General features: G+C 46.4%; 6 protein-coding genes across 6 annotated transcripts; 3 read left to right on the forward strand and 3 right to left on the reverse strand.

Annotated features, from left to right (window-relative positions):
* Positions 1-251: 251 nt before the first annotated feature.
* On the forward strand, positions 252-620 carry LACBIDRAFT_307656 (uncharacterized protein; the record flags this gene model as incomplete). Its single annotated transcript, XM_001886173.1, has 1 exon — positions 252-620. The coding sequence occupies one exon, from the start codon at positions 252-254 to the stop codon at positions 618-620; it is 369 nt and encodes a 122-aa protein (XP_001886208.1).
* A 146-nt stretch (positions 621-766) lies between these two features.
* Positions 767-1072, forward strand: LACBIDRAFT_307657 (uncharacterized protein; the record flags this gene model as incomplete). The annotated part of the gene is made up of 1 exon (XM_001886174.1): positions 767-1072. The coding sequence occupies one exon, from the start codon at positions 767-769 to the stop codon at positions 1070-1072; it is 306 nt and encodes a 101-aa protein (XP_001886209.1).
* Positions 1073-2097: 1025 nt separating this feature from the next.
* On the reverse strand, positions 2098-2986 carry LACBIDRAFT_331822 (uncharacterized protein; the record flags this gene model as incomplete). The annotated part of the gene is made up of 4 exons (XM_001886255.1): positions 2098-2316; positions 2350-2529; positions 2584-2724; positions 2963-2986. 4 exons carry the CDS (start codon positions 2984-2986, stop codon positions 2098-2100), a joined length of 564 nt encoding a protein of 187 aa, XP_001886290.1.
* An 877-nt stretch (positions 2987-3863) lies between these two features.
* LACBIDRAFT_307660 (uncharacterized protein) lies at positions 3864-5312 on the reverse strand (the record flags this gene model as incomplete). The annotated part of the gene is made up of 3 exons (XM_001886256.1): positions 3864-4235; positions 4332-5033; positions 5085-5312. 3 exons carry the CDS (start codon positions 5310-5312, stop codon positions 3864-3866), a joined length of 1302 nt encoding a protein of 433 aa, XP_001886291.1.
* A 6628-nt stretch (positions 5313-11940) lies between these two features.
* LACBIDRAFT_307663 (multidrug resistance-associated ABC transporter) lies at positions 11941-18701 on the forward strand (the record flags this gene model as incomplete). The annotated part of the gene is made up of 33 exons (XM_001886175.1): positions 11941-12587; positions 12635-12858; positions 12907-12969; positions 13022-13299; positions 13362-13477; positions 13537-13576; positions 13629-13668; positions 13719-13872; positions 13935-14025; positions 14077-14198; positions 14263-14334; positions 14395-14823; positions 14889-15184; positions 15241-15310; positions 15363-15431; positions 15483-15805; positions 15860-15941; positions 15994-16295; positions 16349-16407; positions 16459-16484; positions 16539-16630; positions 16683-16917; positions 16973-17138; positions 17188-17214; positions 17271-17289; positions 17344-17367; positions 17424-17623; positions 17676-17716; positions 17768-17848; positions 17899-17962; positions 18012-18410; positions 18460-18521; positions 18573-18701. The coding sequence occupies exons 1-33, from the start codon at positions 11949-11951 to the stop codon at positions 18699-18701; spliced, it is 5034 nt and encodes a 1677-aa protein (XP_001886210.1). The 5' UTR covers positions 11941-11948.
* A 107-nt stretch (positions 18702-18808) lies between these two features.
* On the reverse strand, positions 18809-21274 carry LACBIDRAFT_331826 (uncharacterized protein; the record flags this gene model as incomplete). Its single annotated transcript, XM_001886257.1, has 7 exons — positions 18809-19158; positions 19224-19374; positions 19426-20076; positions 20650-20774; positions 20828-21050; positions 21106-21171; positions 21227-21274. The coding sequence occupies 7 exons, from the start codon at positions 21272-21274 to the stop codon at positions 18809-18811; spliced, it is 1614 nt and encodes a 537-aa protein (XP_001886292.1).
* Between the last annotated feature and the right edge of the window lie 1071 nt (positions 21275-22345).

Here is a 22345-nt window from a genome sequence, read left to right on the forward strand (position 1 = left end):
GAATAGACTGGTGACCGTTCTGTATATGAGAAGTACCTGCAATATACAGACTGGTAAATCTGAGTTTAAATCCATGTACTGTGTGGCTCCCATGCCTCTTTCCATAAAAGGTTTGATGATTTCTGACCTCCCCTAAACAATCTGGTCCGGCCCATGCCAAATCTTCCCGGTCAGCTTCACGCATCTTGTGATGCGCACCGCGTCTCCACTGAATTTATGGCCTCAATGGCGTGAACTCGACATGTTTTATTATGGACAATGCATCTGTATCATCAAACAACATCAAGGCACTTCAAGAAATCCGAGACTTGCCTGTTGCACTGCTCAAACCAGCATTTGATGTTCTAATACCTGCCGACCATGCTCCAACAGCTGCTTTCTGGGCGCCGTACACTGACAAAGAGAGGAGCATTGGAATGCGAGCATGCCTTTTAATCTGGACTATCACTGACTTCAAGTTTGTTCCTTGGGAGTTCCAACTGGAGGCTACCATTGCAATCATGACTGGGAAGGACTCGCTCGTGGATGTCAGTACAGGCTATGGGAAGACTCTCTGCATGATAATACCTTGTCTCTTGGATCCAGAGAACTTATCCATGATTTTTTCTCCTCTAAAGTGACTGCAGGTGGTGCAAGTTATTGAATTTGAGAAGTACAGCATCAAAACTCTGGCTATCAACGAGGATACTCCAAATGATCCAAATCTGTGGAAGGTCTGAGATAACAAGACCCTCCTAAGCATCTACTCAAGTCACTTGGAGTCTAGATGATTCTTAACAGAAAGTTTTCGGCACTCTTGGTGCAACCCAAGCAGCTATTTATGATTGCAGGACACTTGCCTCGACTAGGACAGTTAATGCATGACCGCACATTTGTCAAACTCATCAAGCATATGCATGTAGATGAGGCGCATTTCATTTACAGCGCTGGAATGGAGCACTATGGTCTACCTGCCTTTCGAGATGCTTGCGGAATTTCGCATAAAACTTGGGAAAGGCATTCCTGTTCAAGCTCTTTCCGGAATGCAACCACCTCATATCAAAAAGGCAATAATCAAACACCTTCTCTTTGACAAAACAAAACTTTGCTCAATCAAACTTTCAAGTAATCATGCTAATACCATGTATGCAATGCATCTGATCGCTGGCGAGCTTTCCGATTTTTGCAACCTTGACTTTCTGGTGCCAGAGAATTGCCCAGAAGATATTTGCCTCCCAAAAACACTTGTTTTCCACAATGATTCCAATGAAGCTTCAAATGTAGTTCAATCACAGGAACTGTGCATTTGAGGCTTCTGGGCAGACTACTTGAAAGATGATTCAGTTACTGGTGAGCATGCAGAACTTTCTTTCTCTTCTTTTTATTGTTCTTATAGCACTTCCAGCACTTCCAGCACTTACATTCACGAAATGGTGTTGTGATCAGCACCCTGGCTCTGGCTTTCACATCCGGAAATTCTTCAAGGGCCACTTTTTGTATCAAGACAATATCAGACTGAAGCTCTTCTATGGCGATGTCAATGACTCTGACCGTGAAGAGATTCAACCACCCACGAAAGAGAAACATCGTTCAAAGAATAAAGTTCAGAATATGAAAGAATGGCAAGTGCTCAAATCACGATTACTCACCTGGCACACTGAAGCCTCCCAAAACAATCCTCTTGCTGCTGTACAACCCCCAACATTCATTCTCAATGAACATGGCATCAAAAAGTTAGCTATGCTGCACCCGAACAACATAAGGAACACAAGCCAGGTTGTCCATGCACTTGGGGAGACAGATGAATGGGACAATGAATGGTCAAAAAAAATCTTGACCATGGTTCAAATATACGATAATGAACTCAAAGGAGCTCAAACAGCAGCAGCAGCACTGGAGAAGGCTCGACAAAAACGAATCAAGATTGACTTGGACAAAGCAAAGTTCCGTAAGGAATCAGACCATATTTGAGCTGACACAGAACATCAATTCCATGAATCTGCAGCACAACAATCATCACAGTTTACTAATGCAGATGTTTGCCATAGTCTACATATTCAGAAAGAAAAGAGGTAACAGCTAGTTCTAATATAAATAATTTGTTTAGTGAAGTTTTGCTCAATCCAAGTCAACTTCTACCAATGCATCTGAAGGGCAACCCATAGCAAGAGGGGGTAAGGTGTCTGTATCCTCGGAGGGTTCAGAAGTGTAAAGGCAGCATTCCACCATCGTGATAACCTTGCGGTTGAATGTTGCGAGGGACGAGGATTTGAGTTTTTTTTCTCCCAACGCAAGAATATCACAGAAGGTGACTGCCTTTCCGTTACCCTTCCTGTTCTGTTTGAATATTTGCAGTTCCTCATCTCTTACTTTATCAGCGACACACCAGACAAGATGGGTTGTATCTGCTTTGGTATGTGTTGTGCCTTGGTATGCGGTGCTCATCGCTAAACCAACTTGTTTCTTGATCTTTTTGAGGTAGTCGATTGCGGTGGATATATTTCCAAGGCGATCCCACCTTGATTGAAGACCTTTGGCTGAAAGTAAATTCTAGAATTTCTAATTTAATGCTTGAACATAGCTTAAAACATGATTTCATTATACCTTTAGCTCTCCAATAAGGTGCTCAATATTGAGATCAATCAGCATCAAGTGGCCTTTGAGTCCTGAAACATTTACAAGCATGTTATCTCGCATGATATCCCTGGAAGAACATGAGTTGGCAATATTTGGAATGGTGAGAGACTACAAACACAAATTCAGGAGTCCAAACATGCTTGAGGTTAAATATTAAATGTAATATTTCTGTGCAGTAATTATTTCCCCCTGCACCACGAAACATCATCGCGAGTTAGGGGAGGATGTCTTCGATGCAACCTATATCACCATTTGAGATAGCTTGAATAAGTTCTCCAAGATATAGGAGGTCGTGAGTGAGAAGACGGAGATTATGGTGGGCTACATCATCATCTGAAGTAAGTACCTGGATGTGTTCCTTGTTGGGCATGTCGTTGTGTTGTGTATGGGCATCCGAATCAGTGTCAGTGTCACTATCTCTAGTGTTCGCAGGTCTGGTTCAGTCCGGTTTTTTGCCCCGAAAACAGGCAACCGCAGACCACAACCGGTCTAGGACCGACCCAGATATTGAGGGAACCAAACCGGACCACCTAGGACCGGTCTTTTGCGGTCCATGGACCGCGTTCAAACCGATTCAGACCGGTCTTTTTGCGTAAAATTTGTCATACCAATATAAACCATTTGTATCTCAATTATTATTACTCTAAAAAATAAACTGGTTATATATAATAGTATAACATATAAATACCCATCATTCCACCAATTCTTAAGAAATTTAATGAAGGTTTGACATAGCTATGACTGAAACTGAATTACATCTCCTAAAGACTCGGGCAAAATGTAATGTGGCAACTGTAAATTATTTGATGCATACCATATATTGATAGATGGTGAGTATATTTTCATACTTAAAATGTCAATATCCAAAAATTGAATCAAGCAAAATGATGAAAGTTTGAGTGAGTTAGAATTAAAGTCATTCTGGTACAAGTTGCACAAACAAGTATTTGTGCCAAAATGGATTTAGTTATATCTTTCTCAGTTCTTAACCATTTTTGATAAACTAAAAACCCAATTAAAGCTAATAGATGTGGTTACAAGGCTACGTAACGCACGTGACCGTTTAACCGGTTGCAACCGATTTAAACCGGTCTTTGAACAGTTTTAAAAGATTTTTGAAATGAGGCAACTGGCAACCGGACCAACCCCAAATTTGGGCAACTGCAACCAAAAAAAAGGCCGGACCATGGTCTGGTTCAGTTCGGTCCACCGGTTTTTTTTGGTCCTATGGACCAGACCTGTAAACACTAACTATCTCCCTCTTCTTCAGAAGAGTCCATTTCTTTGATATCAGGTTTTGGAACAGCAGTAGCATATTTTGTGAGAATTCCTTGTGCAACTGATAATAATACCTCTGGTGATGGCTTTGATTCAGAATACTGCTTCAAATTGCCACATTCAGTGTGCCAGGCATTCAACAAAAGGCCATCACGAATTTGCGTGAGACTGGATAGGAGCGAATGGTAATCTGGATGTTCGCCTCCAAGACGAGTTTTCTCGAGTAGAGCAAAAAAGAATACAAGGCTTCCTGTCTGTTCCAAAGTTCCTCGATGGACATGAAGGAGCAGCCAGATCAAATTAAGGCAAAGATGAAATAGCCCAAATCCGAGTTGGAAAACCTCTCACTGAGTCCATGGATTCAAGTCTTGAGCACAGAGAATTTGCCCAGAACGAATGTGTGAATTAGTGAGCTGATCATTGAATGTTGGGATAGCATACTTTGACAAGTCGTCAGGATGGCGCTTGAGCTGCGTGAGGTAGACATCTTCATGAAACAGAAGATTACCTTGAACTGTTGCTTCTTCAATAGTCGTTGCTTGGATTGGGTATTGCTCTGTTATGTAGCCTTCAGGCATAGCACATTGGGCTTTGTGTTGGAGAGAAGGATGTTTGGCGTATGATTTGAAATGTTTGGAGTACTTTGTGAGGACGTGGACAATGACAATTGAGAGTTGGTACTGAACAAACTCAAGCTGTCGCCAAGTCAGCTGTACATCGCAATTAAAGTCAAGACCCTTTGACTTTTTTAGGTGCTCCATGATGGGCGCGAGCATCATATTCTCAGGCTTCCCATTTCTGACCTTGTAAATGACGCCGAATGTCCCAGATGTAACCTTCGCAGGGCCAAGAGCCCCACGTTGCTCCACAAAGATTGAGGTACTGATGTTAACGTTATCATAGCAAAAGATGTGAGTTCCAGACCCAACATCAACAGCCAGTTGAAGACAGTGATTCGCAAGCAATTCAATGGTGTTCAAGACTGAGGTATAGCTGACTGAGAGCCCACACCAATGGAGAGCTTCAATAGTCTGTCGTGCACAGCCTGTTGCCCATAAAAAGAGACCGAATTGTGTGGGGAACCCTAGGGAGTTGTGAGAGCATTGGAAGCACAACTGCTTCATGATTATGTTGGAAGTCTGTAGGACATGATCAACATTTGAGCATTTGAACATTAAAAAAAAACTGACTGCGATAGGGGATTTCTTTTTGTTCTTTTCCTTTGCTGATGCCATTTCAGCAGCTGCCAAAAGAATTTGAGATAGATATGGAGCTTGGTCCTTGTGCCCTGCCACAGACCAGGCCTTGATAAATTCTGGAGTGATCGCATCCAGACCAGGCAACTTCTCAGACTTCTGTACTTGATCCATTTCTTCGCTTACTTTCTCGCAAATGATCTCCAGAGCATGAGGTAACATCCATCTATTCATTCATTCCTTTCCTTCCTCGTGTGAGTAGATACTAGCTTGCAGCATTTTTGGGAGGTTCTCGTTTCCTTGCTTAAAAAGCTTGTTTCGGTATCCCCAGTATCTTAGTTTTGAGTTGTCGAGTAAGTCGAGTACAACGTCAAAGGGACTCAGATGGCCATCATGCAAAATGCTAAGGGCGTCCTGGATCTGTTGTTCACACAATTTTGGGGCATCGAGATGTTGTCGTGCTTTGAAAGGTCCATCGTGCGCAGCAGGTACGTCAAAATTTTAAACAGGAGGCTGTGATTCAAGATTGTCAAATGAAATTGTCCTACACATAAAATACATTCAACGTTAAAGAAAAACACAATGATTAATATGCCTGAACTTGTCAAAAGAACCCCTGGTAGCTTCCTCCCTTCTTGATGTCAAAAATGTATTGGGTATTGATGTTGGGGTGAATTTGAAAGAAGTTGGTGGTATGTAGGGGTTTGTGGTGGTCAGAGGGTTGGCGTCTCTCAGCACAAGCTGGGGTATGGAGGGAGATGCAGAAAATTTGCTAAAACCAAGGTTGGAAGTTAGAGGGTTCGCTTTTGGAGGTTTTTGGGTTTTCTTTGTCAGTGTGAGTGTGGCAGATGCCAAGATATTGGCTGCGCTTCTGGGTTGCATAGCTGAAAGACAATTTTGCATTGGAAGCGAGAGGGAAGCAAATTGCAGGGCGGGAAGATTTGGCGTAAACTGGACTGGATTGTTAAGGGGAGGTCAAAAATTGTCAAACCTTTAATGGAAACTGGTGTGGGAGGCATGCGGTACAGGGATTTAAACTCAGACAGACCAGCCTGTATATTGAAGTTATCATATACAGGCTGGTCACAAGCCTAGGTTATGAACAGATTTTCAGTCAAGACTATGGTGACACTACTTCGCCCACTGCTCGCATGGAATCTGTTCGCCTATTACTCAACATCGCCGCTGCTAAAAATTGGGACATCCAACAAAACGATGTCAAGACTGCCTTCCTTTATGGTCTCCTTCCTGCAGACGAAGTGCAATACATGGAACAACCCGAATCCTTTGAGGAACTAGGCAAGGAAGACTGGGTCTGGTGTCTACAACATGGTTTGTATGGTATGAAGCAAAGCAGCCATATCTGGAACAAAACTATGCACAAAGCTATGTTGAATTGGGGCTTTACCTGTCTACATGCTGATCCATGTGTTTATTACAGAGTCTCTTTGTTGGGAACTGTTCTCACTGCTGTCCATGTTGACGACTTCCTGATTACTGCCAGCTTGCCCAAAGCCTCTCATTCCTTCAAGGAGGAGCTCAAATCACTCTGGACAATTTCTGACCTTGGCGAGGCATGCTTTTGCGTGGGTATCGCCATTCATCGCAATAGGGCTAAGTGTCTTGTCTCCATTTCTCAAACTGCACTTATTGACTGTATTGTCGAGCAGTTTGGCCAGACCGACGCGAACCCCATTTCAACTTCAATGGATCCTTCTGTTGCAAAAAGCCTCACCCGTCCCTTACCTTCTGATCCTCCCCTTTCCCCTAGCGATGCTCACAACTTGATGCATATTCCATACCGTTCCTTGGTTGGATTGCTCATGTATTTAGCGGTTGGCACCCAACTGGATATTTCTTTCGCCATCGCCTGCTTATGCCAATTTCTTGATTGCTACTGTTGACCCCATTGGAACACTGCCATATGTGTTGTCCGTTATGTTAAGGGTACACGCTTGCTTACTTTAACCCTAGGGGGCAATCCCAAGTTGGATCTTGTTGGATTTTCCGATTCCTCTCATGCTGACTGCCCAGATACCGCCCACTCCACAATGGGGTACTGCTTTTCCATTGGTGGCACCATCTTTACCTGGTCATCACGCCGACAGAAGACTGTTTCCAATTCTTCCACTGAAGTGAAATACATTGCTCTTAGCGAGGCTAGCTGTGATATAGGATTGGAAGGGAATGCCCAGAGGCCATAGTCAAACAATGGTATATAGCTAGATTTGGATATCTTACATAATATATTGATCTTTTGTCTTGAACCACCATCTTGTCAGCAGTCTTGCCATCCTCTTGCACTACATGTAGTGCTTTGTATATCTGTACTTCCTACAGTATGCATAATCATGTTGGGCCAGCTGAGTATCTTGTAACTGCTCATTGCTCACTCATGGGTGTTGATCCCAGATCCACCCATTCTTGCCTCCTCCCTCCCTCTTGGCTTCAGCTATGCAAGAAGTTCAGAGTGAATGCTTCACACTAGCCGCAAAGCCCTCTGGTTACAGCAATTCCTTCATGAAGTCCACCTTCTCAAGCCTGGACCGACTGTTCTCTTATGTGACAACAACGGCGCCAAGGCCCTTTCTTCGGACCCCACTCACCATTCATGGAGCAAGCATATCAATGTCCATCATCACTTTGTTCGCAAGCATGTGGACGACGGCTCCCTCACCATTTGGTGCATCCCCGGTTTCAACAATGTCACTGATATCTTCACCAAGGCACTGCCTCATCCCGATTTTACACACCTGTGGCCTTTCCTTGGACTCTGGTAATGCTTGTGCGAGGAGGAGCATTTCTGGTTGGTGTTTCGATTTTTAATCTTCTTAACCTAAGTAGATTTTATTTTGACCTTGCCAGCCAGTAGCTTTTTCCCACTAAGTTTTGACGCACCCAGTGCTCGGATTTCACCTATCTATGTCTCCTCACACCTATCTCCCCATGTTCGTCAATTTTGTTTTATTTTCCTTTTTCTTTTTACCCTCTCACCAATCCTCGATTTGAGGAGGAGTGTTGAAGTCTGCATCCGAGATCATGATCGAGGATGATTGTGTTACATAACCACTACTATATATACTGTACAGGGGTTCATTCCTTCCCTCAGTCGCTCTTCCATATTGGCTGAGGTGAGTAATGGATCCCGCCTTTACTATATCATTGGACTGACTCAAGTACTACTTGTAGGGTATACTAGGTATGGTTTCCAATGATATCCAGTCACTCTTCCATATCGGCTGAGGGTATACTAGTCCTTTTCCAACATGTAATAAATCATTTCGTCTTTGCAAATCTAAGCCTAAATCCTATCTTTTGTGAAGCTGATAGCTCGAGAAGGCAGCCTTAGGTTAATAGGTGCTGCATAGCCACTGAAGTAAAATACATTGTATATTTTTATACATTTGGATAGAGAGAGAAATGACTGAGCTACGTTGTTTACAAGTTTGGGCTGCCTAAAAGCAGTGGCCAAAACAAACCCTCTCAGTGGATTCATTCACTTAATTTCATCAAACCCATTGCAAAAAATATATTGAACTGGTGTTGTGGAAAGTACAAGCTCAATGTCTCAAGAAATTGGCCATGTGACACTGTCACATGGCATGTCACTGGTCATCACACTTAGCAGGGATTGCCCAACACTAGTATTAGTAATCAGGTAGGGTCACATGGCCCACCATTTTTCAAATCTCATGACTAGTGCAAGCAAAATCACTCAACAGTGCAATTTTTGGCTGAAGGCTTCCCCCAATCTCCAACTAATTAAGGAGGAACTTCATGCCCCAGGAGCTCATTGACGAGTTCATTGATGATCTGCAGTTTGACACGAAAACTCTGAAAACACTATTGCAAACCTCCTGTCTGTTCCTTCCTCAATGTCATTGTCATCTCTTTGCTGACATCAAATTGTCAAGTGTAGTTTACACAGGCCAGTCCCAAGTTATAGCCAGGAAAGCTGAGAAGCTTCAGGACATTTTTGTCAGAGCACCTGAGATTGCGAACTATGTCCACAGTCTGTTCCTTTCATTTCCTGCTTTCATGTCTTCAACATGCATCTTGTGCCAGGTTGGGCAAAGGCCTGCACGTGAAATACCATCCATCACGTCTTCGAAGTCCTGTAAAGTAGGTAGGTAGCTTGGTCGCCATTGTCCACGCTCGTTGTTTCAGATCCAATCCCTCCATTTCTCCCTTGTGCGAAGTCTGCCCTTTCCTCTGGCGATAGAATCCGCTAGCCTGCAATAACAATGATCCAGGGTGGTGTTCCATTCTCTGGTCCACAGACTAAACTTATCTTCAAAGATGTCTGTTGGAGGGAAAAGCCACCGCCCCATGCATCCGTTTGCACCTGGTCAGTACCCTAGAAGTAAGTCCTTTTCCTGTTCCAAGACCATGTTGTGAGTGAGGTAAGAGGCATCCTCGCTAGATGAATCATAAAAGCCTTTGTTGTGGACAGTAGTTTGAATGGAAGGGCCTGACATAAACTCCTTGACTAGTCTTGACCCTGCCCAATGATGTGTGATCCAGCTTAGCTGTCCTCCTTCTGCAATGAACGTGCAAGCATGAGGGCATCATAGTAAATTGTTCATCCGAGCTAAGTAGGCTGTGCAGAATGTAGTGTTGTTGTCCATCAGTGCCAGAGTTGTCTTGCAGAAGCCCACCCCATAGAGTGACACTGCCAAACCACAATCGAGGCTATTGACTAAGATGGGCCTGAATTGCCGTGCACGATCCAAAGAGACGCTAGGAAAAATTGAATGCCATGCTCAATGGCTATCATAAGAAGACACTTCACATTTCCGATGGTGATCCAGCAGTTGGCCCAGTACCTCATATGGGCTTCGCTTCCAATGTCTGGAATGAACAGGTGAGCTATCTCCAGATACTCTGGATTCCAAATGAAAGCAGGAGCGGACCAGATGATCTCGGTATACATTATCTTTGCAGATTCATCATGTAGCATCCTCCTGAACATTACCTTGGGCTGTTCATGTGCGATGTAGTATGGCTCCGATAAATGACTGGGAGATTGAGAATGGCAGTGCGAGCTAGGAAGGCTTCCTTCATTGGTTTGATGGTCGGCAGCTTGACGTCTCGCTCATTATAGCTTTTGGTCATTCTGACGAATCCATGCTGCAGGGCTGTTCACTGCTTGTGGGTCGTATAGTTCATCTGAAAGCTCCTCAAAGCAAACGTAAAGGAAATCCTTGTTGGTTGACTCGGTATCTGCATCGTCCTCGTCGACTGCCATGGCTTCCTGTGAGGGGTTAACCAGGGTGTCTGATAGACAATCCTGTAGTGAAGTTCTTGCTGATGTTGAAGCATTCATGGGCTGAAGGAGTGAAGGGTGTTGAATGGGTCGTTGCTGTAGAGAGAGGATGGAGCGAGGTGCCTGTGGCCTGTGGGGGGGTGACATGGTCTAACCGGACCAGCGGCGCATGTGACGGTGCCTAGCAAGGCGCATGTGGGTGTCGTCCAGACAGATTGACGGACCACCCATGCCTGGTGTGGGCATGGGGCAATGAGAGCCTTGACTCGGGCAAACACAAGGGTATGGAGATGATATTCAAGACGGACGAATGAAGTACATCAGGGCATGTACAAATGTAGCGAAGTCTCTTTGTACTTATTACTATCTAATGTGTCCATGAATAGCGCAAACTCAACAAAGGGGGCTTCGATTTGGATCTTGTATGTTTCACGGTGAGGCCTGTCTCGATGTCATAAAGGACCCCTGCCTTTGGCCCATAGGCTATAGCTGAACTTATAGAGTTCACGAATAATTGTTGTGTTATCTTCCCCTGGTAGCAAGGGTCTGTACTGACTAGGCATTGTCACGGGTAACCCCCGGGTACTTTCGGCCATACCCGTACCCCTACCCATGAAAACCCATACCCTCAACCACGGGTAGGGGTTTCTGCAGGTAAGGGTACGGGTTTTCGTGGGTTTGGTGGGTTAGGCGGGTCTTATGACGGGTAGCTACTGTATTTTCATTCACTATTGATCTTACTCTCAGTCATAAGTCAAACAATATCAAATTTTGGTGTACAAGTACATGACCTATTAACACGAAGACAATTATAACTGTATTCTATTCAACTGATTATGTACAAGCTTAATATCTCTTCCTCAAGTTGTGAATTGCTTTCAGTAGGTTGCAGTCATTCAGAATTTCCCACTTTGTTACATCCCATTTTTGGCACTTGTTACAGTCAATTCCCTGTGTTATCCTGAGTTTTCAATTGTTCATCCCCAGACTTGGTATGTACAATCTACACCTTTTTAGCTATGTTTCATACACCAGAGTGTAGTTCTCCAAATGTTTTGTTCTTGTGTTACAGGACTAACTTTGTCCAAAAAATGATGTGACATTCTTTTTGCCCAGTTAGTGTACAGTGGTCCCAGAGGCTTAGTGATTTACAGAACTGATGCATCAATGTCAATGAATGTTTGAACTCCAATGCCGGTGGACTTGAACAACACTGTTGACTTGCACAACTTGTACAACACTGGACTTGTACAACACTGAATACCGCATCTGGTTAACTTTTTTCAATCCTTGACATGGCGGTTGCATGGCGGCAGGATGGTTTTTACAATTGTATCCAGATCGACCTCTTCCAACGTTCCATTTGCTGAGTGCTGATATGAGTGTCGTGAACCAAAATTTATTGACGTTGAGAAAGTGATTGACCACCTTGGAGGAGAGTTGATAACAGCGCGTGATGGATAACATCATGATGGAGGTCCGGATCCGAGAACCCTTCCGACGACGAGCTTAAGCGCCCTCGGGACTTATATTACCACGTGGTTAGTCAACTTCTCTTGGATTGATTTTTCAACCCTCCTCTCACCGTCACCATGCGCCTGTGCGACGACTACGGGCCATTCGACTTTCGAAGCGGGTGCGTGAGGGATACATGGGGTGCATTGCTGCCCTTTTCCTTCCTTTTGGCCCTTTGTCTCTTCTCCATTCCGTTGCCCAGCGCTCTTCGCAAAGTACACGCAATCGTCAAGGCGCCGTTTCAGGAATATATAACCTTGCATGAGGCAGAGGCATTGGATGTAGAAGCTGAGGAGAAATACGGGGAGTTGGAATCAGTCCCACTTTGGCGCACGCTCGTGTGCGTGTTCGTCGGTATCACCGAAACCTTCTGTTGGATTGCGCATGGCTCGTTCAGCCTGTACAAAGATCCTCAGAGCGGTGTTCTTCCCTTTCTTATCGCCCTTGTCTGGCTGTACACCGTGATACGACCCATTGACCGTCCGACGGCTACGCCACCCTATGACATGTTCACCATCTACTTCCTCTTCCTGGTCTCTTCCGTTCTCCAAATTGGCGGGTTGATTTACGACCACACCGTCTTCTCCATCCTATATCCTCCTCCCCTCACCATTCTCGCCCTCGCCTCAAACCTCGTCGCAGTTATCGGTCTGTTATGTCTCATACTCAGCATGCCTCTCGCAGTTCCTAGCAACCTCATCGATCCATCTGAAATCGTGCGTAATCCATTTTATCCTCTTGACAAATAGCTAACATTAGACAGGGCCGATCCGTCACCCCAGAAGACTACACTTCCCTCTGGGGGTGGGTCACCTTTTTCTGGGTCAAACCCCTCGTCGACTTGGGCAGGGATAATACCCTGAATGAGAGCGACGTCTGGAACCTCAGCCCAACGATGCAATCACGCCCGATCTTTGTCAAGTTCAGCGCGATTGCGCAGTCGACGCTCCTGCGCCGCCTTTGGAAAGCCAACTCGCTTGACTTGATGTACGTTACCCTTCTCCCCTTACTTTTTCGCAGCTAACCTCGCGCCAGCCTCGATTTCTGCTTAACTTTTGTGAGCGTAGTGTTCAACTACGCAGGTCCCTTCTTCCTCAAGTAAGTTCACCCGGTACATCTACCTACCCTTCTTCCCTGATAATCCACCAAGATTAATCCTCGATGCCATCGACTTGGAGCACCCAACTCCCGAAAGCCAAACTCGAGCGTACATCTACGCGTTTCTGGCGTTCACGTGCACACTTCTGAAAGCCCAGGCCGACGTACAGCACCTCTGGTATGGACGACGCGCGTCCACGAGGATTAGATCTGAACTTATGGCTGCGATATATGACAAGGCGCTGAAGAGGAAGGATTTTTCGGGGGTTGTTAGTAAGGATGAGAAGGATAAGGATAAGACGACGATGGAGGGTAATGGGAAACGAAAACGTGTGTATTCATTCACCCGTTTTGTATGTGTGAGGCAGTTGCTGATGCAACCGATGATCTAGGCAAGACGAAAGCTGAGAAAAAACAAGAAAAGGAAAAGGCTGCAAAGGCGGATGATCCGAAGGCTGGTGCGGATGTGGGGAAGATTGTTAATCTTATGGCTGGGGATGCTAATCGCGTCAGTAATTCCTTTTTTTTTTTTCGTTCCGATATCGGCTGACGGATTTGGATTGCTAGATCTCACAAACCGTATCAGGCTTTTATTTCCTCTACGGAGGTAGGTATCTACTCCCCCCATCGCTGCGCTTACTGACACACAACCAACGCAGCACCATTCGAAATCCTCATCGCCGGTGTGTTCTTGTATCAGTACGTTCTTCCTCCTCCTCTCTCACCCAACACACTCAAACAAAAAAAAGACTACTAGGCTGGAGCGCATTTGCGGGGTTCATCGTCTTACTGGCGGGTTGGCCTCTGAACAGCTTCATCGCGAAACGGAGTATCCGGATCCAGAAGGGCGTGTTGGCGGCGAGGGATAAAAGGATGGGGGTGTTGAATGAGTTGATTGGTGCTGTACGTCCGCCTTACTCTTTCATCTTGTAATCAATCATGGCTGACATGTCGTGGTGGTACAGGTCAAGTTGATCAAGTTCTTTGCGTGGGAGGAACGCTGGATTGGGAGAGCGTTGGATGCGAGGGAGGTGGAGATGAAATGGATGATTAAGGGTGCGTGGGGATTTTGGCGTATCGTGCTATTGTCACTGACGATTCCCCCAGCTCGCGTCAATTCGGTTATGTTTTACCTCCTTTGGACGTGTGCACCCATCTTGGTGTCCATTGTTTCGTTCTTCGTGTTTGTTATGCAAGGAGGCGTGTTGACGATTAGTGTTGCGTTTACCGTGGGTCTCACTCATCTTCTTTTCAGTTATACGGTATGATTGATGATGGGTTTTGGGTTGTTAGTCTATCGCACTTTTTGGGATGGTTAGAACTCCGCTGAACGTCATTCCGACTTGGATAGTTCAAATTCTTCAGGTATGGTAGTAGTCTCCTCTCTTCCGTGCTTCATAACACCAACTTACAAATGATAAACAGACGGGTGTTGCGCTTAAACGTATCTCTGTGTACCTCGACGAAGAAGAGGTTACGGACCAAGTGTCTTCTTTGAAGAAGTACTCAAACTCAACGGAGCCCCACCTCCCTGGCGGAGACGATGAAGAGGGTTTGGGGCTGGAGAATGCGACTCTCAAGTGGAACGAAGTCGTTGATGTTGTGAAACAGGAGGAGGAACAGGATAAGATGAAGACGAAGAATGGGGTTCTGAGCCCAAGCCCAACGTCCTCCAATGACAATGACGATGTTGAAACCGCTGACGTCGAAACTGCCGCTAGCGATTCTGGATCGCTGTTGGCTGGGTTGGAGATGGACCATAAGTTCGAGCTTCGGGATGTTACGGTTAGGTTTCCGGAGGGACAGTTGTCCGTCGTCACTGGACCTACTGCGTCCGGCAAAACGGCACTTCTTGTACGTTATCTTATTCCTTCCTCTTGCTGTCCGCCTTGTCTTACTTGATCCCTCGTTTGTGTTAGATGGCGTTGCTGGGAGAGATGACTTTACAACAAGGCAAGATCATCATGTCCAAGAACACATCAAGGATCGACGAGAACGGGTACATGCATGCGATTTCGTACGCTGCTCAGTCTCCGTGGTTGAGGCATCAATCTATCAAAGAGAACATTTTGTTTGGATATCCGCTTGATGAGGAGCGGTATGATGCCGTTGTGGAGTGTTGTGCTCTCAAGCCTGATTTGGAGATTTTGGAGGATGGGGATAAGACGGAGATTGGGGCGAGGGGTGTTAGTTTGTCGGGAGGTCAGAAGGCTAGGTGAGGATTTGTGAGTGCTTTTTGGGGGTGATGACTTATCGGCTTTTTTTATGCAGGGTTGCTCTTGCTCGTGCGGTTTATGCTCGTACGAAATATGTCCTATTGGATGACCCCCTTAGTGCTGTTGTAAGTTGTCCCATTGTTCGTTCTAGAAGACCGAACCTGATCGTGCATGTAGGACAGCCATACGTCCAGGTTTTTGTACGAGAAACTTCTCTGTGGGCCTCTGCTCGCAAACCGGACAGTTGTAAGTTTGTCCATCAACGATCACCCTTCCATTGTTCATTCCCCGTCATAGGTCCTCGTCACGCACCACGTTGAACTAGTTCTCCCCGGCGCCAACTACCTCGTCAGAATGCTTGACGGGCGTATTGATACTCAAGGTCCGATACAGGAGCTACAGGCGCAAGGTATCCTGCAGAACATTACGCTGGACGCCGCTGTTGAAGTCAAGAAGGAAGAGCTTGAGGAAGCGGTGGTTGTAGCTGGTGACGATCTGGATGTTGCTTTGAAATCACCCCTTGAAGAGACCACGAAGAAACCGCGCAAGTTGGTCAAGGATGAACATCGTGAGACGGGGGGCGTCAAGTGGTCGATATATAAGAGCTACCTCAAGGCTTCGTACGTGTAGTTTCGTATGCACCCCTTTTTGCGCTGCTGATGATTTATTTGTAGATCGTATTGGACTTGGGTGATCTTGAGCGTTTTGATTGTTGTTATTCAACTGTTGGGCGTCGGTGAAAAGCTTTGGATCAAGGTAGGTCATGTTCGCGTGGAATGAATGAAGAAACTGACAGTCTTGCTCTTAGACTTGGGGTGAAGCGTACGGAAACAACGGAACGGCACCATCCTTCTACGCATTCCGATCTTTCGCAACGGCGGAACACGAAATCCCCATGGATGGACATTTTACGTATCACCAGTACTCGCCGTATCAAACTATCCCCGCCAAGAAAGGGATCTTCGGTGTCGAATGGCCAAGCGCGGTCGAGCACCCTTTGTTCTACATTGGTATCTATTCTGCGATTGGCTTTGCCAGTGCTCTGGCTAGTGTTTTGTCCGTCACTGCGCAGTATACTGGGGCGTTGAGGGCTTCTCGGATTCTGTTCAAGTACGCCGTTTTGATTGATTGACGTGGTGTCGTCGTCTTATTGTTGTTTGTAGGCGACTCCTCGTTACGGTTGTACGGGCTACGTTTAGGTTTCATGATACGACACCGCAAGGTCGGTAACGTTGCTCAACTTCTTGACTGATTGATGCTCATTTGTATTTAGGCCGAATGCTCAATCGTTTCGGAAAGGTGTGTATTGTCCCTCTTCTTTCATGTTCGCCCTCATCAACCTTGTTATTGTAGGACATCGAAACCATCGACTCCTCTCTAGCAGGTTCGCTACAAGCCGTGAACTCTTCCCTTGCCAGTTTCTTCGCTGCCATCATCACCGTTGCGTAAGTCCCCTCCCTTTGATCAATGAGATCTTGGCACTAACGTTGTTACCAGCGTCGTATTCCCGTACTTTTTGATTCCAGCCTTCTTCATTGGTTTTGCATATCGCGAACTAGCAATAAGCTACTTGAATACCGGTCGTGACCTCCGACGAATGGAGTCCAACACGCGATCTCCCATCTTTTCCGATTTTGGAGAGTTGTTGGAGGGTATCGTCACCGTCAGAGCCTTCTCTGCAGAGCGGCGATTCCTAAACAACCTCCACAAGAGGATTGACACGACTACCAAGGCTAGAGTGCTCTCTTTTGGATTAACCTTGAAACGAAGCTTACCGTTATCCGCAGATGTGGTACACTTTTTGGATGACTAATCGGTGGCTCCTGTTAAATTTCGACGCCCTGGGAGCTGTAGCTGTCCTGGTGTCGACCTTGTTCTCTATCGCCACGCTCACCGATGGGGCTGGTCTTGCTGGTCTTTGTATCACAAGTGCTATGGCTTTCACATCTTCAGGTGAGAGTTGCTTCGAGTATTTACGACCACGGCTCTGAACTCTTTCTAGTTTATTGGGCATGTCGATTCTGGACTGGTGAGGCATTCCTTTTGGTCGTTTCTTCGACTTTTTGATAACCCTCGCTTTTACAGCTTTGGAACTGGATCTCAAGTAAGTCCCTCTATGTGACGACGCCGTTTCATATTCATATCGAGTCTTCTTTAGCTCCGTTGAACGTGTTGTCGAATAGTGAGCTACTTCTTTATACTCTCATAGACGACCTTCAATTCAAGACTGTCATTTAGTCTGGACCTTCCACAAGAGCCACCTGCCGTCATCGAATCCAACCGCGTTCCCGCTTACTGGCCCTCAAGTTCTGACAACGACGCCCTTATTCGGGTTGAGAACCTCGAAGTCAAGTATGCTTCGGATCTCCCTGCCGTGCTTCACGATGTTTCCTTTACCCTGAAGGCGGGTGAGAGTGTCGGTCTCCTGGGTCGTACTGGTTCGTTTTGCTTTATTGTCATCCCGACGTTATCTGATGTTTGCGTTGATAGGAAGCGGAAAATCAACCTTGGCAATGAGTATCCTGAGATTCGTAAGTTTCCTGATAATATGCCTCCATCATAGTCGCTTAGTCGCCTTTCAGGCTGATCCTTCCAGCGGCCGTATTATCATTGACGGAATTGATATATCTACAATTGGTATTCATGATCTCCGTTCGAGATTGGTAGGCAAACGGTTTCTGGAATCGTCATCAGCATCTAACTATCATCGCAGACTTTCATACCCCAAGACGCTACGTTGTTCTCGGGCACTCTCCGAGACAATCTTGATCCGTTTGGTAGGTGTATGGTGATGGTGTTTTCCTCTTGCTAAATCTCTCTGTTCAGGCGAACACACCGACAGTGAATGTCTCGACGTCCTCCGCCGTGTTCAAATGATCACGGACAGCCCTCAACAAGTTTCCCGAGAACCATCTGCCTCTTCTTCTCGTGCCTCTTCCAGGCCAGCATCTATCCGCGATGTGGAAAGAGGGAGCACAGTTGGCTCTGTGTCTACTACGACCGAAGTAGACTCGAAAACTACCGTCACGCTGGACACCAAAGTTTCGGCTGGGGGAACTAATTTCTCCCAAGGTCAACGGCAACTTATCGCCATGGCCCGCGCGTTACTACGGCGCTCCTCAATTATCGTTTTGGATGAAGCTACGAGTAGTATTGATTTCGCAACCGATGCGAAGATCCAGGCTACCATTCGCGAAGAGTTTAACGACTCCCTTTTACTGACAGGCAAGCCCCCTGCTGCCTCTATTCTTTGTTTTATCTGACCCGATTGCAGTTGCTCACCGTCTCCGCACCGTTATCGATTATGACCGCCTCATCGTTTTAGACAAGGGACATGTAAGTGCATGATGCGGACTTGCAGTACATCAGCTCAGATTTGCTCTACAGATCGTCGAGTTTGATTCTCCGTGGAATCTTATACGAAAGGAGGATGGAATCTTCCGCGGCATGTGCTTGAAGAGTGGATCTTTCAGTGAGTTGGAGGCGGCTGCGAAGGCCAAGGCGGAGCAGCAGTGAAATGTTCCGAACTAATCTATTCACTCTCATTTACACTTAAAATTTAGCTATGTGTTCAATAGATCTTGCTGCTGCACAACTGGATTCTGGCATTAAGGATGCAGCTTTCAAATCGCATCCGCAGCTTTACCAGCATTATACGTTGTCGCGAACGTCTCCCTCAAAGCGGCCGCCCATGGACCGTAGTTTGCAGGGTCCACTGAGACTTCAGCCTGTTCAATATGGATGAACTTGCCAGATGCACCCCGTGCAGTGGCCCCCTGATTGCATACATGTGAAGGGTCAACATTGTTGAGGTACCTCCCTACAACATTCTTTGTCGCTGCAAGGAGGCAACTGTCGTCCGAAGGAAGAGATATGTTCCAATGAGAAAAGGATCGTATGAGTTGTGTCTTCAGACGCTTGACGGGACGATCAATGTCGTTGGTGTACCATGCGATGGACGCCTTGCCACGTCCTAAATGTAACGTAGTGAACATTTGAATTCGAGGAAGAAAAAGCAGCCTGTACGATATGACTTACCCAGACCAGCGGATAGAAACACTTGTTCAGAAGGGCAGGTTGTCGGCGCTTTCCCATGCATTTGAATGAAAGCACACGACGTGGCAGGGCACCCCCCATTCTCGTTCTGCCACCCTATGATGGCCAAGTTCGCATCAAAGAACGGTTCGCGCTGATGAAATATGTGAGTACTTTGATTCCGTGATTTTGATTTCATACGCACGATGCTATGAGTAGGATCCGTCATATAGTAATGCTGACCACCTTGACTAGAAGTAACGCAGTCAGAAGGCAATATTGAAGCCGTCCGCTTCCTCCCAGTGATGAGCAGGCTCTTCGCGCCCGTCGCCTTGAACAAGGAAGCTGCTTGCTGTGGGGTGTCCCCGTCTCCACCGGGCCATCCTGGATGTGGAGCAGAGAAATGGATAGAACGTGAAACGTCCGCACGTAGTTCGGGAACGACGAAGAGGCCCCATCCTTTCGCGTAATGTCCCGATTCGACGCTAGATTCGTAGAGTACGCAAAAAGCGGTGCCGGACGAGTCGGTGAATGGCGCGACGGATATTATTGTGTTGATAGAGGGAGGTATAAAGATTGAAGAGCAGTTTCCATCCACGTTTAAGACTGCTGTTATGACGTCTGACCACGCTTGTCGTTGAGTAGCGTTTGGCTGTGCTGCGTCGTAGGATGGGTAGTCGGGGTATTTTCTTTCCGGAACTGTGAAAGGATGGAAGCAGTCGATAAGGTGCTCTAGAGTGGTGGATGTTGAAAGACAGGTGGAAGTTGATCGGGATGGTACCAAGTATTGAGCAGCCAAAAGAGCGAACTTTGATAGCTGATTCGGCCACATTCTGCTGGCGTGCAGGAACTTGAGCTGTCGTTGATCAACGAATTGAAAGGTAAAATGGAAAGATGAGGCTCACCTCGGAGTTGGATGTACACGTCCGCGTTACCTCACCCACATCACTCGGAACTACATACGTTCATGAAGTTACGAGAGATTGGACACGTTTAGAGTCCAACGACGCTGAGGGCGACGAGCAAGTTGGTTTTGAGTGGAGAGTGTAAGTCCGATAAACTCGGATTTCGGTTGATGCCATCGCTTGGCCATCTGCCTCCGAGATATAAGTATAACAAATCCAATCGTGAATTGTAAACGGTCGCATGGTATACGTTATAATACATAAAAATCCCTGGCAAAGTACTGAAGAGGGAAATCCATAAATCAGTGCGCGGAGCACCCACGGAGCACTTGACCCAAACTTGACCCCAAAATTCAAAAACCGCCAATCTTTGCAGACGTCTTCGCAGTGCGTTCGAGCCAATTTTGACCCAGTTAACATTCAACCCATCAATAATGGGGATCTCCTAGTCACCTCGACACCCCGTTCCTTCTTCATCCCTCGTTGCCCCGAAGGACGGCTGAGTACGACTTGCGCTCGCGCACCTGTACGTCATCGTCATACAGATCCTCCCAGTCGTCCTCCCACTGTTCAGTGGGATCGATATCTGACTCTTCCAGCGCTATCACGCGCTTTACCCCTTGAACAACCTCAAAGTCCTTGGCCACGCCTAAAATTAGGCACGTAAGTATTCAAACGTTGAAGCATTGAAATTGGCGTTACCCTTGGCCTTGGCGGGCCGCGCGATATCCAGAAGAGAAATTGTTAAAGGTTGCACATTGCGAGATGGCGTGTCGTCAAAGTCGGACGGCACATACACCTCCCAAATCTCAGTAAATTCGGGTGTTGTATCGCCGTCGTCAACCTCACAGATGAAAGCATCGCTGTTCCATGTCATGCCGTCCATGCGACCGGGGTTCCGGCGGGACGTGGTGGTCTTCTCAGCCTACATGTCAAGGTGAGTGGTTGTGCAGGAGAAATGACTTGAAGGAATATAATACCTTGGTTGCGTTGAGCATGGCCACTCGGAAGTTGGTGCACTCGAACTGGGCCCTCGCGCGCATAGTCTAAGTTCAAAATCTTATGATGAGCAATACCATACAGAGAGGAAAGCAGCCCCACCTTTGTGAAAGCATCACGGGGAGAGAGAGTGGCTTTGGATCGCGTCATCGTGGTGAAGGTAACGCTTGTTTGGTTTCCTCGAAGATGTGTTTGAGTGGAAAAAGGGAAAAATTCCCGACTGCCCAAGTGAGGCCGCTTGAAAATCTGTTAGTGTACTCACTAGGATATAAATAAGGTCTCAATCATCATTTCGAGTCACACGGCATCTGTGGAACCTATTCAAGTCATCGCATCAAACGGCACCGGTTTGACCAAGGGGGTGGCGGAACGTGGATCCCGGATATAGGGTTAGGGGGGGGGGGCTCCGCTTGGGGGTCGAAATATTTTTTGTGACCTACTTCCAATAAGCCAAATCGCGCTCCCCAAAGAAGTTGGGAAGTTCAGATGCACGGCAAACACTTAATATACGTATTTACTATTTGAAATTTTGACTGAGAGCCAAAAAAAAGTCAACGAACTCTTTTATAACGCCGCTCAGGTTCGCAAAAAGATGAATTCGAGAGCCACGAAATGCATGAAGGTTAGCCGTTCATCGAAGTTTTGGATGTGTCTGACTTGTATCGATACTATGGGGGTGAAGCGTCGTCGCAGGTAGTAACAGATCCAAAAATGTAACATACTACATACTTACTTGAGTATGTTTTTGACATAGGAACTCGGAAGTTTCCTTTTTTGGGGGGTAGGGGGTAGGGGGGGGGTAGGCTGAGGGCGCCTTAATTCGTAATGCGACTGTATATCTAAAATCCACGTTCCGCCACCCCCTTGGGTTTGACATTGTTCAGCATATGTTGGAAATTGCCCGAAGTCTTGAGAAAATGTCGTGAGTCAGAGGTGGTAATCTTGAAGGGGTGCACAGCTTCGTAACTCCACCCACTGGTTCGAAGGCGTTGCATCACTGGAAAGCTCCGTCGTTCAGCAAGTTTCCAAGAGATACTCCACTAGTTCTAACGCTATCTTGTGGTCTATCCGATAGCTGCGTTGACTGCGTCGTAAGCGAGTTCTTGTAGTAAAATTGCTCTTTGAATTTTGAAAATCGGGGTGGACACGGCCTGTCCACAAGGTTCAAACCCATGCCACAAGAGGGACGTTAGTCACAGACCTAGCCCGAGACCTTCGGAA

This window comes from Laccaria bicolor, genomic scaffold (assembly GCF_000143565.1).
Source record: "Laccaria bicolor S238N-H82 LACBIscaffold_36 genomic scaffold, whole genome shotgun sequence".
Classification (NCBI taxonomy): Eukaryota; Fungi; Basidiomycota; class Agaricomycetes; order Agaricales; family Hydnangiaceae; genus Laccaria; species Laccaria bicolor.